This window comes from Triturus cristatus, chromosome 2_2 (assembly GCF_964204655.1).
Source record: "Triturus cristatus chromosome 2_2, aTriCri1.1, whole genome shotgun sequence".
Taxonomy (NCBI): domain Eukaryota; kingdom Metazoa; phylum Chordata; class Amphibia; order Caudata; family Salamandridae; genus Triturus; species Triturus cristatus.
The window spans coordinates 608,719,611-608,732,097 of NC_140582.1; the positions used below are offsets into that span (position 1 = coordinate 608,719,611).

Sequence of the window (12,487 nt, forward strand, 5' to 3'; positions counted from 1 at the left end):
GTCTCCTTTGAGCTCTGCTCAAAATCTACACTTTCTACTTGATATTGAGAACTTTGTTCCGTGAATTTTATCTGAGAATGTCTGGAAAGGAGAAAAAAGGTTTATTTAGAGCCTGTGCCACCTGTTCCAAGAAGAGGCTCTACACTGATGACCCTCATGCTGACTGTATTTACTGTCTTTATCCGGACCATCAAGCTAAAGACTGTAAGGTATGTCGTACATTTTCAAGTAAATCCCTGAGGGATCGTGAAGAGCGCCTTTTGATATGGCTTCAGAAGCTAAAGGCCAGAAAGGAGGTTATGTCCAGTGACAGTGATGAGGCATCCTCCTCTACATCTAGGAGATCTCAGAAAAAAAGAAGATCTCCTCATACTCATTCCTCAGAGAAACGTCCTGAGAAGGCCCTCAAACAGACCACTCAAGGGTCTTCTGGGCGCAGTCCCTCAAAATCTCCTCAGCCTAGAGAAAAGGAGAGTAAGGGACATGCTTCGGGGGAAAAACCCACAAAAAAGATGAGTTCAGAGATGTCAAAATCACACCCTCAAGTCAAGCAACCCTTCAGGAAGCTGTCATCTATGCCTCCTGAGGTAAACTCCCCAAAAACTGCATCGTCAACGATCTTATCTTCATTGTCGACGACGAAGATTGAGGTAAAGTTAACTTCCAAGAAGCCTTCACTGCCTGTTACAGCTGGCTCTCTGTCGACGGCGTCATCGTCGACGAAGGTTTTGATGCCGATAACATCGACCACGGCATCGACGACGACTTCTTCAGCAACGATGACAGTTTCGACGACGAGATCGGCGACGATGGGATCGGCGACAACAGTAACTATATCGTCGACGACAGATAAAGCATTACAGTTGGTGTCGACGGCGACATTGGCGACAATGGTATCATCGGTGATCTCGACGACGATCTCGTTGATGGGCTCGTCGATGATGAAAAAAAACACCAGAAAAGCTGGAAGTTACCAGGAAGAGGAGGATTACGCCAGAAATCATCTCCACGAGCAAGATTACTCCTCTTGTGCCATCACACCTGCTGGAAGAGCAGGACTCAGAAGAAGATGATGATGAAGGACCTGCCAGTAGCCCCTCGCAGTTACATGTAAAGTGCCAAGAGGATGACTTTGAGGAGGGATACGGAGATTATCAATATCCTTCCCAGCAATATTATCGCCAGGGCTACCTGGAAGAGATGGTTGGCATGGCGTCTTCCTTAATGATGGATCTGCAGTTTATGCTGGCGGACTATAGAAAGAGGTTTCCACCAACTCCGGCCTCTCAAGAAATACCGTTACCTGCTCCGCATCCACGCTCCATTCCTACTACTCCAGTTAGAAGCAGGGAGTTACTGCCAGAGCCTTCACCTAGGTCACCACAACCAGTGCATCAACAGGATCCTGTCACCACTGATGATGACCAAGAAGACGGAGAGATAACAGACCCTAACAAGGAATGGGATGATTACCTTATTCCATCTCCTTCTTCTCCCTCACCAGTACCTATTGATTCTCCGCCAGAAGACATCAGCGGGTTCCATAATTTGATGGCGAGAGCTGCTAAGAGGTTTGAGCTTCCGATGTCAACAACACAGACGGAGTGTTTCTTGTATGATTTTAAAGAACCATACCGGAAGTCAGTTCGGGCTATTCCGATTGTTAGCCATGTGTGGGATGAAGGCCTGAAGGTCATGAAGACACCGGAGACGGTCACACCTGTGCTCGCCAGACTGGAAAAGAGGTTTAAAGCTCCTTTAGATGCTCCAGCTTGTTTAGTGGGCCATCCCAAACCGGATTCGGTTATATCCCAAGCGGCACAACAGAAATTAAAAAATCCATCAGCTCCTATTACAACGCCTCCCGATAGAGAGGGTAGGCGCTTGGATAATACAGGGAAAAGGTTTTCGTCCATATCTGCTCTTCTAGTTAAAGCTGCTAATGCCCTTGCCATTCTGGGCAGGTACGATAGACAAATGTGGTGTGACCTGACACCATACATAGACCTCATCCCTGAGGATAGTAGACAAGAGGTCAAGAAGATCCTTCAAGAAGGGGAAAGGGCTTTGGCTGAAGTCATTGATTGCGAGATGGACATCGCGACCACGGCCTTCAGATCACTTGGGGGAGCAGCTGTGCTACGCCGTCAGGGATGCTTAAGAGCTACAGCTTTTAGACCAGAGGTCCAAAATAAGATTCTGGATCTTCCCTTCGATGGGGAAGACTTGTTTGGGAATCATGTGGATGATGCGCTTCAAAGTATCAAGAAGGATACGGATACCGCAAATGCCCTAGGAAAACTACAGTACCGTAAGGTGCCCTTTTGGGGGGCTAGAGGTAGAGGCCAAGCATCATGTAGAGGAGGATACCAACTGGGCAGGTACCCCTCTTATTCAACATCTTCTCAGCCATACCGTCAGCAGTATGGTCAATTACAGGCAGGGGGCTATACAAGATCTGCCACTAGAGGAAGAGGAGGTCGTCAAGGAAAGGACAATTCCAGAAGACAGTGACAACCTTCAGGATCCGGCTACATATATTACTCCCCCTCCACAAGTTCCCCTGGGTGGAAAAATTGCTTCTCACTTTCATCATTGGCAAAAAATAACTACGGACCGATGGGTCCTCAATATAATACAATTCGGACATACTCTAGAGTTCCTTCAGATTCCCCCTTGTACTCCTCCGACACGTCAAGAAATCAGGCATCTACATCCGATGCGTCGGGAGATTCGGGTAATGCTCCGAAAGGGAGCAATAGAACCGGTGCCGATCTCCCAGAGAGGAATGGGATTTTTTCCCCGTTTTTTTCCTAGTCCGAAAGAATGTTCTCCAATGGAGTCCTATTCTGGACTTGAGATCTCTAAATACTTATCTCAAGAAGCAATCTTTCCGGATGGTTTCCCTCCAAGACATTCTGCTACTCTTAAACCCAGGAGATCATATGACCACCTTAGATCTACAGGATGCATATTTCCTCATCACCATTCATCCTTCCCACAGGCAGGATCTTCGGTTTGCAGTAGCCAGAGACCATTACTAGTTCAAGGTACTGCCATTTGGCCTCAAATCAGCTCCAAGATTTTTTACAAAATGTCTGGATCCAGTGGCGGCTTTCCTAAGGAAACAAAGACATCAGGTGTTTCCGTACCTGGTCGACTGGTTAGTCAAAGTGCCTTCACAAACATCAGCTCAGTCGTCAGCAGCAGCATGCGTGGAATTGTTGGCTAAGCTGGGTCTGACTCTGAATACGGAAAAGTCATCCCTTCAACCTTCAAGGAACAACACGGTGTTGGGGGCGATTCTGGACACCACATCCCTAATGCTCTTGCGCACACAGTGACACGAGGGCAGGGTTTTCTGCACTCGCGCCCTGTGTGCGTATGAAGTTTTAAAACTCGCGTGTTGTGTGTGTGGCTGGTGGGCACCTCATGCCTTCTAGATTTTTGATTGTGGGACGGGAGGGTGGCTGTTGGCGGTTGTGGGCATTCAGAATCTGGGAGGCAGCCTGTACTGTCGGATGTGTTTTCATGAATTAGAGAAGAGAAATTACACCCTAGTCTGCGTTTATGTTTCCACAATTTAACACCCACCCTCAACTCCAGAACACCAAAGGCATCCCTCAGATCCCTGTTGTACATCTGCCTCACTGGCCTCCCTTTAGCGCCTGAAAGTGGCTTTCCTGAGCCCGACAAGTCAAGGACTCTTAATTGCTCTCTCTTTAGAAAGAATCCCACTCAATTTCTTATTTATTGTGCAGGATAAACTGGATTGTATAAAGATATTTGCTTTCCATTGTGAGAAAGACTCCGCTTAAACGTATTGTGTTATATTCTGTATTTCCTTTGAAGACTTTACAGGAATTTCATTTTCTTGAACCACAATACATGCCATGTAGCTCACTGAGGATAACCATGATATTTAACTCTGTTTCCTTTTTTCCATGTAATAGGTGTTACAGTTATTGATAAACCCTTATGAGACCGGGAAAGGAGTCCGATTTCTGTAAACGCCAGCGGCAGGCTTCAACAAGTATATTTACGAGGTAGCTGAGCTTCTACTTCTCTGCTTGTGACTGCACTTTGAGGCAGGGCGGAAATGACGTCCGCATCTGCGATGGAGGAGGGCAGACTGAAGATTATTCTCGACAGAAGCAATGTTTAGGGTTTTTCTGCTTGGACGCAGAAGTGGCCTCCGAATGTTGAATGTGACTTGGGGACTTTTTTATTTGCAATGTTCTCAGACAATGAAGGAAAGTTTGCTTTCAAAAGGACCAATTTAACGCCAAAACTAGGTGAACTCCGAAAGTTTTGTGACAGAAAAAAAATGGCGTGCCCACGTGAAGTAACTCTGTTCTTTTTCAGGGAGAACGTGCTGCTGTGAACTGTTAGTCTCTTGGTTAACTGTTCAATTTTGCCTCAGTTGACTACAACTGATGGGAATTTTTATAGGAAGAACTGCATCTTTCGTGATATGAATGTGATCCAATGTTTGTGTATATATTGTATAAGTAAAAGTTAATTGGAATTTTATTATACTATTTATAAACAGCAGAGTACTTTGAATTATGCCAGTGCTAGAGTTGTATATTTTGATATTTGAAAATTGCGTAATGGTACAAAAATTACATTTCTGAAGGAGAGAAAAGGCAAGACATTTGAAGACCTGATGCCAAAATGTTTTCCTATGTAAATTATTAGTTGTCCTTGCACGAGCAATTTTATAATTTTTCTTAATTTTGATCTTGAACATGTTGTTGTGCATTGCATTACTCTTTGGCATAGACATTTTCCATCCAACGTGCATGGTTTTATGAAGTATTTCAGTATGTGAAGGTTTAGATGCTCTTTTAACAAAAATGAAAATATCTTGTGTATTTTCCCATATTTCTGCAAGCGAAAAACGTTTTTGTGGACTTTGTGGGCAAAGAAAAGCCTCCTTTTGGAGATGGCTGTCATTTGTTAGCTGTTTTATCTAAATAAAACTTTTTATCTCATCTTATCCTGTTGTCTTATCTAACACAGAATGAAGCTTGTATGTTTTTTTGTATAGCATTTCTTCCATCTTGAGGCGGCTTCAATGCAAGGAAGATCTGTTCTAAATAGGGGTTTGTGGGACAGAACATACCTAACATTTGCTTTTCAATCTTCCAATATGTTATGATGCTTTACATTTGAAATATAATACATTCTGGAAATTAGTCTCAAATGTAAATAAGTCCTGTTCTTCATCATGGAATCTTCATTGATAGTTATAAACATGAGAATAATTTCCTGCTGTGTGCCCCCTCTCCCAGACGCTTTACGGCCCCGGGGCCCCATCCCCCGCAGTCAACATCATTAAAAGGGGAGCGGTACGTGGCCCCACCTCCCTGCGCCTTAGCAGGTGCCGGGGACCCTATCACCCAGGGCTTTCATGTAAAGGAAGGGTAGGGGGACATGTAGCCCCCCTCTACGAGCCTCAAAAGGCCCCGGGGATCCCATCCACCAGGGATGAATCTCATTAAGAAGGGGAGGGGACGCAGGTCCCCCTCCTGCACCTTAACAGGCCCAGAAACATATCCCCTGTAGGCCAAACTTAACTTAAGGGGAGGGGTGCATGTAGCCCCCATCTCTGACCCATGACAGGCCCTGGGGACCCCATCCCCGGGGCCAACATTATTAAAAAGGGGATTGTGGTCGAACTTAACTTCAGGGGGAGGGGGATGGGGATGAACAGCCCCCCTCCCTGACCCTGTAAATACCCCAAGGACCCCATTTCCTAGGATCGGCTCAATTACTGTATCCCAGGGAGCCCACCCTTGGGACACAGTTGATTCGCTACCTGCAATAGTGAGGGCGGGGAAACGTATGTCTGCTCCCTTCTTGCAGGAGCATTTTTAAAGCTCCCACCGGGTAAGGGCAGTTGTGCCTTCCCTGCTCACAGGAATGCACAAAAGCAGCTACTCCAGCCTGGCAGAAGCAATGCTGGCTCCCGCAAAACCTAGAATGGGTGCATGCATGGAGCCGGCTAGAGCCACTGGTCCCTGGGACTATCCACCCGGCCCCAACTTTTTTTGGTGGGTGCCCGGGGTGGGCACTGAGGCACCCACCCACATGTGGAGCAGATTAATTAATAACCTGCTGGTGCAGGGATCACCACTTCACCACGGGTTCTTATCAAGTAAGTAGGAATCGACAGGAGAGCAAAGTCGAACCATGGATAATTTATTCAATCATTCATGAATGGGTTTCCATCCAACAAGTACCATCAAGATACCCAAGGATCGAACACACTGAAAAATAGTTACATGGGTTTATAGAGGGAAAATCACAGACTAGGAACGCCCAGAGATAGATAGAGCTTTGGGAAGAACACACAAATGAGACCATCAGTAAGAATCAACAACCTTGGTGCCTTGTGTAACTGTCGCGTCTTGAAGCTGCATAACAAGATAGGCTTATCTGAACAAACTTTGTCTAAGGCTTTATCATTGTTTAAAATGCACACAAAAGCCACAGTGTAGACATCAGCTGTTCTTTTGTGCTGACTTTGCATGTTTACGCAGCCTACAATGTCTCAACTTAGATTCGTGACCTAATGTTTATGCAAGTGTGGTGTCAAGGATAGAGTCAGGCTGAAAACAGGTCAAAGGTGAGCATGAATGAAGCACAGCTAAATTAGAAAACGAGAGATTCAGATTTTAAGGTTTCACACACAAGCACCACGGCCCCAGGGAGTGGGGCCCCTGGGGCCACTATAGGCTCAGGGAGGGGGGCCGCGTGCCCCCCTCCTGTTCAAGTTAAGTTTGGCCCCAGGGGAATGGGTCCCTGGGGCCTATTGAGGCTTGGCGAAATGGGCCACAAGGCCTACTCCCCTTTTCAATGCAATTCGGCCCTACGAGGGGATGGGGTCCCTGAGGCTTAGTAAGGTTCGGGGAGGGGGAACACATGCCCTCTCCCCTTAAAATATGTTTTAGCCCATGGGGAGGGGATCTCTGGGTCAGCTATTGGCTAGGGGACAGGGCCGTGAGCCCCCTCCCCTTGAAGACCCTGGAGGATGGAGTCCACAGGGCCCCTTGTGGGTCAGGGAATGGGGGCAAGGCATCTGCCCCTTAAATATCTTTTGGCCCGGGGCACGGACCCCTATAACTGGTGAATTTCAGTGGTTTTGTATGTTTAGAACGTCGTCACTGACATTTTCACCTAACTATAATGTTACTTTACCCTTTCTTTTATTTTCACTGAACATATAGATATCCATATTTCTGAGCAACGGTGAAGAGTCCAACATGTCAATATGCCGAGGAACACTCTCCAAACCTATAACGGGCAAGGTTTTCCAAATGTTATAATGTCTGTAATAATAAACAAATTTCTTCTCAAGGCAACATTACAGCCCCTATGCACAAACTGTTCTCTACATCATTTAGTAATGAGGAAAAGTGCAGCCTGATTGACTTACCTTATAAGATGTAGAAAACAGTTACATTATAAGACCATCCACTACCCTGGATGCCTTGTACTGGCAGTTGCCTCGCAGAATCAGTTCGTTTTTCTGGCTCTTTTGGTGGGATCCTGGAACACAAAGGGTGTTCTCAAAGCTGTGTTTTTTCTGAGCATTTTCTTCCAGAACTCTATTTTTATTGCTTTCTATGACCATCTTTTATATCTGGCAAGAGTGGGAAGGCTATTCTTTTTTTATGTTTTTTTCCTGTGAGAAAGCCTTCCCAATTTATTAACTGCTCCTCAGGTGGAAGACAGAAAGCTGCCCTAGACCCACCCCATGTGTGTGTAGTGGGTCTGCCTTTCCCTCATTCAATAAAAGATTGTGAAATGTGTAAGAAAATGTTAAAAGGACCTTAAAGTATAAATAAGGAATTTGACTGTGAGTCAAGCTGGAGGACAAAGGCGAAGGAAAGACCTGACAAGTTCTCCAAGGGAATGGCCTACTTCCACTGGGGCGATGCCGACAACTCCAAAGAACCCCAACAGAGCGATATCCAGGGACAGAAGGACAGGAAAATTTGAGAAATCTGAAAAACTGATACTGCCACTCCCAATGTTGACAGTCCCCATCGCCATCGAAGACCACTGCACTGCAATTGAAAGCATCCACCCAACATGCTTTCTATCAAAAACCAGCTCGACTAGAAGACACCATCACCACCATCACTCTAGTAAGTTTTCAACATCATAGCATTCCAACTGCACTACCAACAAGGACTCATTAGTGTGTCATCTGTTACAAGGAGATATGCCTCCGTCCCTGAAACATCCACACCTCCACACTGGGAGATCAAGGTGGTATGAGAAGAATGTGTGGAACAGCAGCTACAGTTAAAGTCTGTCAGTGCCACTGCCCTTCTTAGATGCCAGTCAAGAAATTTCGGATGGATTGAAGCCTTTTTCTGAAGACATACCGAGACGTAGTAGTGAGATCTTTGAGGAAATGGTGTAAGAAGGATCATTGGTTTCCAACCGAATGATCGTTGTGGCTATAGATTCAGCTTCATTGGCATTTTGTTGATATTGCTATGGAGTCACTTTGCAGTGTTCTTCTTGGTGGGCCTCTCTATGCCGAATCCTCATGCACAACTAAAAATTTGGAAACCTACGTATTCAGGTTTTTCTTTCTTTAGATAGCATACTGATGAAGAGACTGTCAGAACGAAGAATGAGGCAGAGACAGTCAAGGTGGTAGTCCTTAAAGAGAAAATTCTTCAAGTACCAACAGCAACATAGATACCACCATTGTTACCCTTGGAGGGTGCTGTCCTATCACTGGCCCTACCAGCAGCAGGAACATACACAGCAGTAGGGCCAGAGATATACCTATTAATGGAAAGGTACTAAAAGCAAGACTGTTAAATCAGTGCCATCCAATACTTTGGGGAGCCTGCCCTCCAATATCAGCCAGTTATGCCTGAATAACCTCCTGGCAGAGTGGGTGAAAAAATCACAAAAGGCAAGTGGGTTCTCACTCTTGTAAAGCAGGGTTACTCTCTACTCTTCAAGGCAATACCATCGCCTAATTCTCCAAAGTCAACCTCGAGATTCCAATTGGTCACCCTTAAAAATGAAACTTTCATACTGCTGAAAAAGCTTTTAATCTAATTAGTCCCTGCACAACACAGGAGAAAAGGGATCTATTAAAGATATTTTCTGGTTCAGACAAACAGTTCAGAAGAACTAGTTCAGACCAATATTGGATCTATGCACAGCCAGCAAGAGTTAGCCTTTCATCAATTTTGTCTCACCTCAGAAAAGGAAATTTAATGTGTGCTCTAAATCTACATCAAAAATGCTCAGGAAGTTTCAAGTAGGAACTACACACAACCTGTATGTGGTGCCTTCTTTGGTCAGAATCCTGCTCCTTGAACTTCTTTGAAATATATTGCCGTAGTACCAACCCCCTTTCAATGTCAAGGAATCTTAATTTACCCTTACCAAGACGACTGAATGATAAGAGTGCCCAGCTCACAGAAAGTGGAACAGAACATTCTCACAGAAAGTTTATTTTGCTCATTCACGGTCTACAAATAAAGTTCCACAATCGATCACATCTCCCATTCAGGCTCTGTCTTATCTGGTAGCAACACTAGACACAGTGAAAGGAAAAGTGCTTCCATCAGAGGAGAGATTGTCATCAATGTGGAAGAAATGTCATCCTCTACTGAGGACTTCCCATTCAAGAGCATGACAAATCACCTCCGTACTAGGGTCCATTGCTTGCTGCATTTACATTGTTATGAATTAACGACTACATGCGAGACATCTCCAACATTGACTGGAAGATCAGTGGTTTTAGAAGAATAACAACTAGGACAACAAACTCCACATGTCGATGTCAGAATAGCAATCACTCTCTTGAAGGTGCAAGACAGCAAATTGTCCCTTTTGCAACTCATTCAGGATGGGGTGCTCATCTGAAAGTTCTGTCCCTGCAAGGCCACTGGTCAGAGAAGAAGCACTCTCAACACATCAATTACCTAAAACTGCGGGCAGTGCATCCATCTCTCAGGGGTTTTTACAATCTCTCACAACAAAAATAATTCTTATTTAAATGGACAATGTAATAAACATGCAATAACTAAATACACTAAGAGCATGGACATTCTAAAGGAGGCCAAGCATCCTTCAAGTAGGACTTGATATTTATTCAAATGGAATAATCTTTGTTTATGGTACTAATAGAGAGGCTACAGCCCTGCTACCTGCCTGGAAAATATCTTTCTTTCATAACTCTTGCATCTGTTTCAGTCAAAGGTGCCGTTCTCGGGGGCATGGCCAAGATGGCGGCGAGTTAGGACGCTGTGCCCTCAGCTCCCGCCTGCCGCCGGCCCGAGTCTGCGCTAACCGTGCTCTTCTACAGCACGGCGACCCACCGATTACTGCATCCTGGTCAGGTGACAGCAGGACCAGGATGCAGCAAGGCGGAGGTCCTCTGGAGCCGTCACTCTACCCCATGACACAGTCTGCTGAGTTGCGAGGGGAGGTAGGCCCGCCGGATGCCGAGCGACATCGTGGCCGCGAGCCGCACAGAGTGAGAGGCCTGAGTCCCAGCAAGTCATCCGATGCCGGCATCGGATGTGCCTAGCCTGCGCCCAGCAGCACCGGAGGTGATCGCTTCGCACCGCTGGACAAGCGGAGGTGCCGATAGGGGGGCGGGCAGCTTCAGTGGGCCTTGGGCCTAATCTCAGCCCCCGCTCCGATGCCCATCTGGTGCTGGCAGCCGCCCGAGCCCGAGATCGCGGTGCACCGCTTGGGGCAGCGTTCCTGACCACGGCTGCAGTCACAGGGCCACGTGCAGCGGGGGAGCGGTCTGGGCTGTTGGCCCCCCGCCCTTTTGCCGCCAATGGAGATCGTGGGAGCGGTGTACCTCCACGCCTGCAGGCCCGCAGCATTCCAAGCCCCCTAGCAGCGGAGGAGCAGTGAAGCGCCCCTCGTGAGCCCCGTGAGGTATCTGCATTGGGGTGACCGGGCCGCCGCCCCTCGACGGGGGAGGAATCCTGCAGCACCGGGGGTGTGAGCGCGGCTGCTTTTAGTGAGTGGCGAGTGGCCACAGAGGGTGGAGCGCGGCGACCTGGCAAGGCCTGGGTGCGGCTTGCGGGCGTACCGTGTGTCCACCGCTCGCCCCCCCATTTCCTTGCTTTCTCTGCCTGGGGCCCGCTCTCCCAAGGGGGAGGTGCCACAGATGCCACAACGGCGCTAGGGGCTATCACACCTGGCCCTTGGAGCCAGCATCTCGGGGCAATGGAACCAACACCCACGCAAGCGGTCACGTGGAGTACCCGGTTGCCTGGCGCTAGCAGCGACCTGAACCACGCGCAACATACAACACGGGTGGAAGTGAGATTATGTCCTCCATGCGAGGGAAGAAGCACAAAACCCTGAAGGAACTCTTTTCTTGCTCACAAAGCAGTGGCACGATGGACCACCCTGGCGCAGGAGAAGCAGCCACCACAAAAGCCGATGGCTCCGGGGAGGAACCCGTGACGAGAGCCTTCCTTGTGTCGTTGTTTACGACACGTCCTGAAGATCTAGAAACAGTTAAACACGATCTCATGTCCAAAATTCAAGACATAAGGAGGGATGTGGACAACATCGGGGAGCGAGTGGCTCATGGGACATGGAATTGTCGACCCTGCAACAGGAAGTCCTGCGCCTCCGGGATCAACATATTGACCTTCAGGCTCACTTGGAAGACTTGGAGAACCGCTCCCGTAGACATAACATCCGGATTAGAGGGATGAAGACCACGACGGACACGGAGCCTCTCTTCGGTTCTACAAGTGGACTTTTCAACCATATCCTCGGCAATCCATGCACCACGGAAATCAAATTAGACAGGGCCCACAGGGTTGGTCCGGCCCGGGCCAGACTGCGCTCCACCTGCGGACATTCTTGTCTGTGTTCACGACTTCAAGACCAAAGAAGCAATACTCAGTAAAGCACGGGCAATGCATCCTATCACCTTCAAAGATCAGACGCCGACTTTATATCAAGATCTGGCCCTGATAACCCTCCAGAAGCGGAGATACTTTCGACTAATTACGGAGCATCTCCGTCAGCAAGGTATCTCCTACTCCTGGGGCAACCCGTTCCGACTCATCTTCCACCTTAACGGCAAGCTAATCCAGCTGCGCTCTCTCACAGAGGCCAGTCACTGTTAGGGGTTGAAATCCCCCAGGATAATGAAGACCGTCAGAGTTCTGCCCCCGGATGCAGCGATTCACCATCGGGCTGGAAGAGACAAGGCCGCAGACGCCGAACGCAGCGACCGGACCTGGCGGAGATGACAAAAGGTCAACAGGCGGTCTAGGAAGCCTTGCTGGATGCCCTGGCGAAGACGCACTCATAATGGGACACACTGGGGATGTTACATCCCAGTTTCTCACATTGCATTTCGGGTGGGCGGCGGGCGGGAGGGGGGAGACAGTACTTGGCCACACAATGGACCCCATAGTGAACTCTTATTGGTCATCCTTGGATGGCTGATTTGTCT

At 47.7% G+C, this 12,487-nt stretch overlaps 1 protein-coding gene and 1 long non-coding RNA gene across 2 annotated transcripts in view; one reads left to right on the forward strand and one right to left on the reverse strand.

Annotated features, from left to right (window-relative positions):
* Positions 1-5,002, forward strand: part of KLHL2 (kelch like family member 2) — a 506,272-nt gene extending 501,270 nt beyond the window's left edge. The window contains exon 15 of the mRNA XM_085641784.1: positions 3,954-5,002. Coding sequence (XP_085497910.1) covers positions 3,954-3,982 — 29 coding nt within the window. The 3' untranslated portion in view covers positions 3,983-5,002. The remainder of the gene's footprint in view (positions 1-3,953) is intronic.
* The window catches only part of LOC146862576 (uncharacterized), a 276,686-nt gene that overhangs the window by 195,759 nt on the left and 68,440 nt on the right, over positions 1-12,487 (reverse strand). The window lies entirely within an intron of this gene.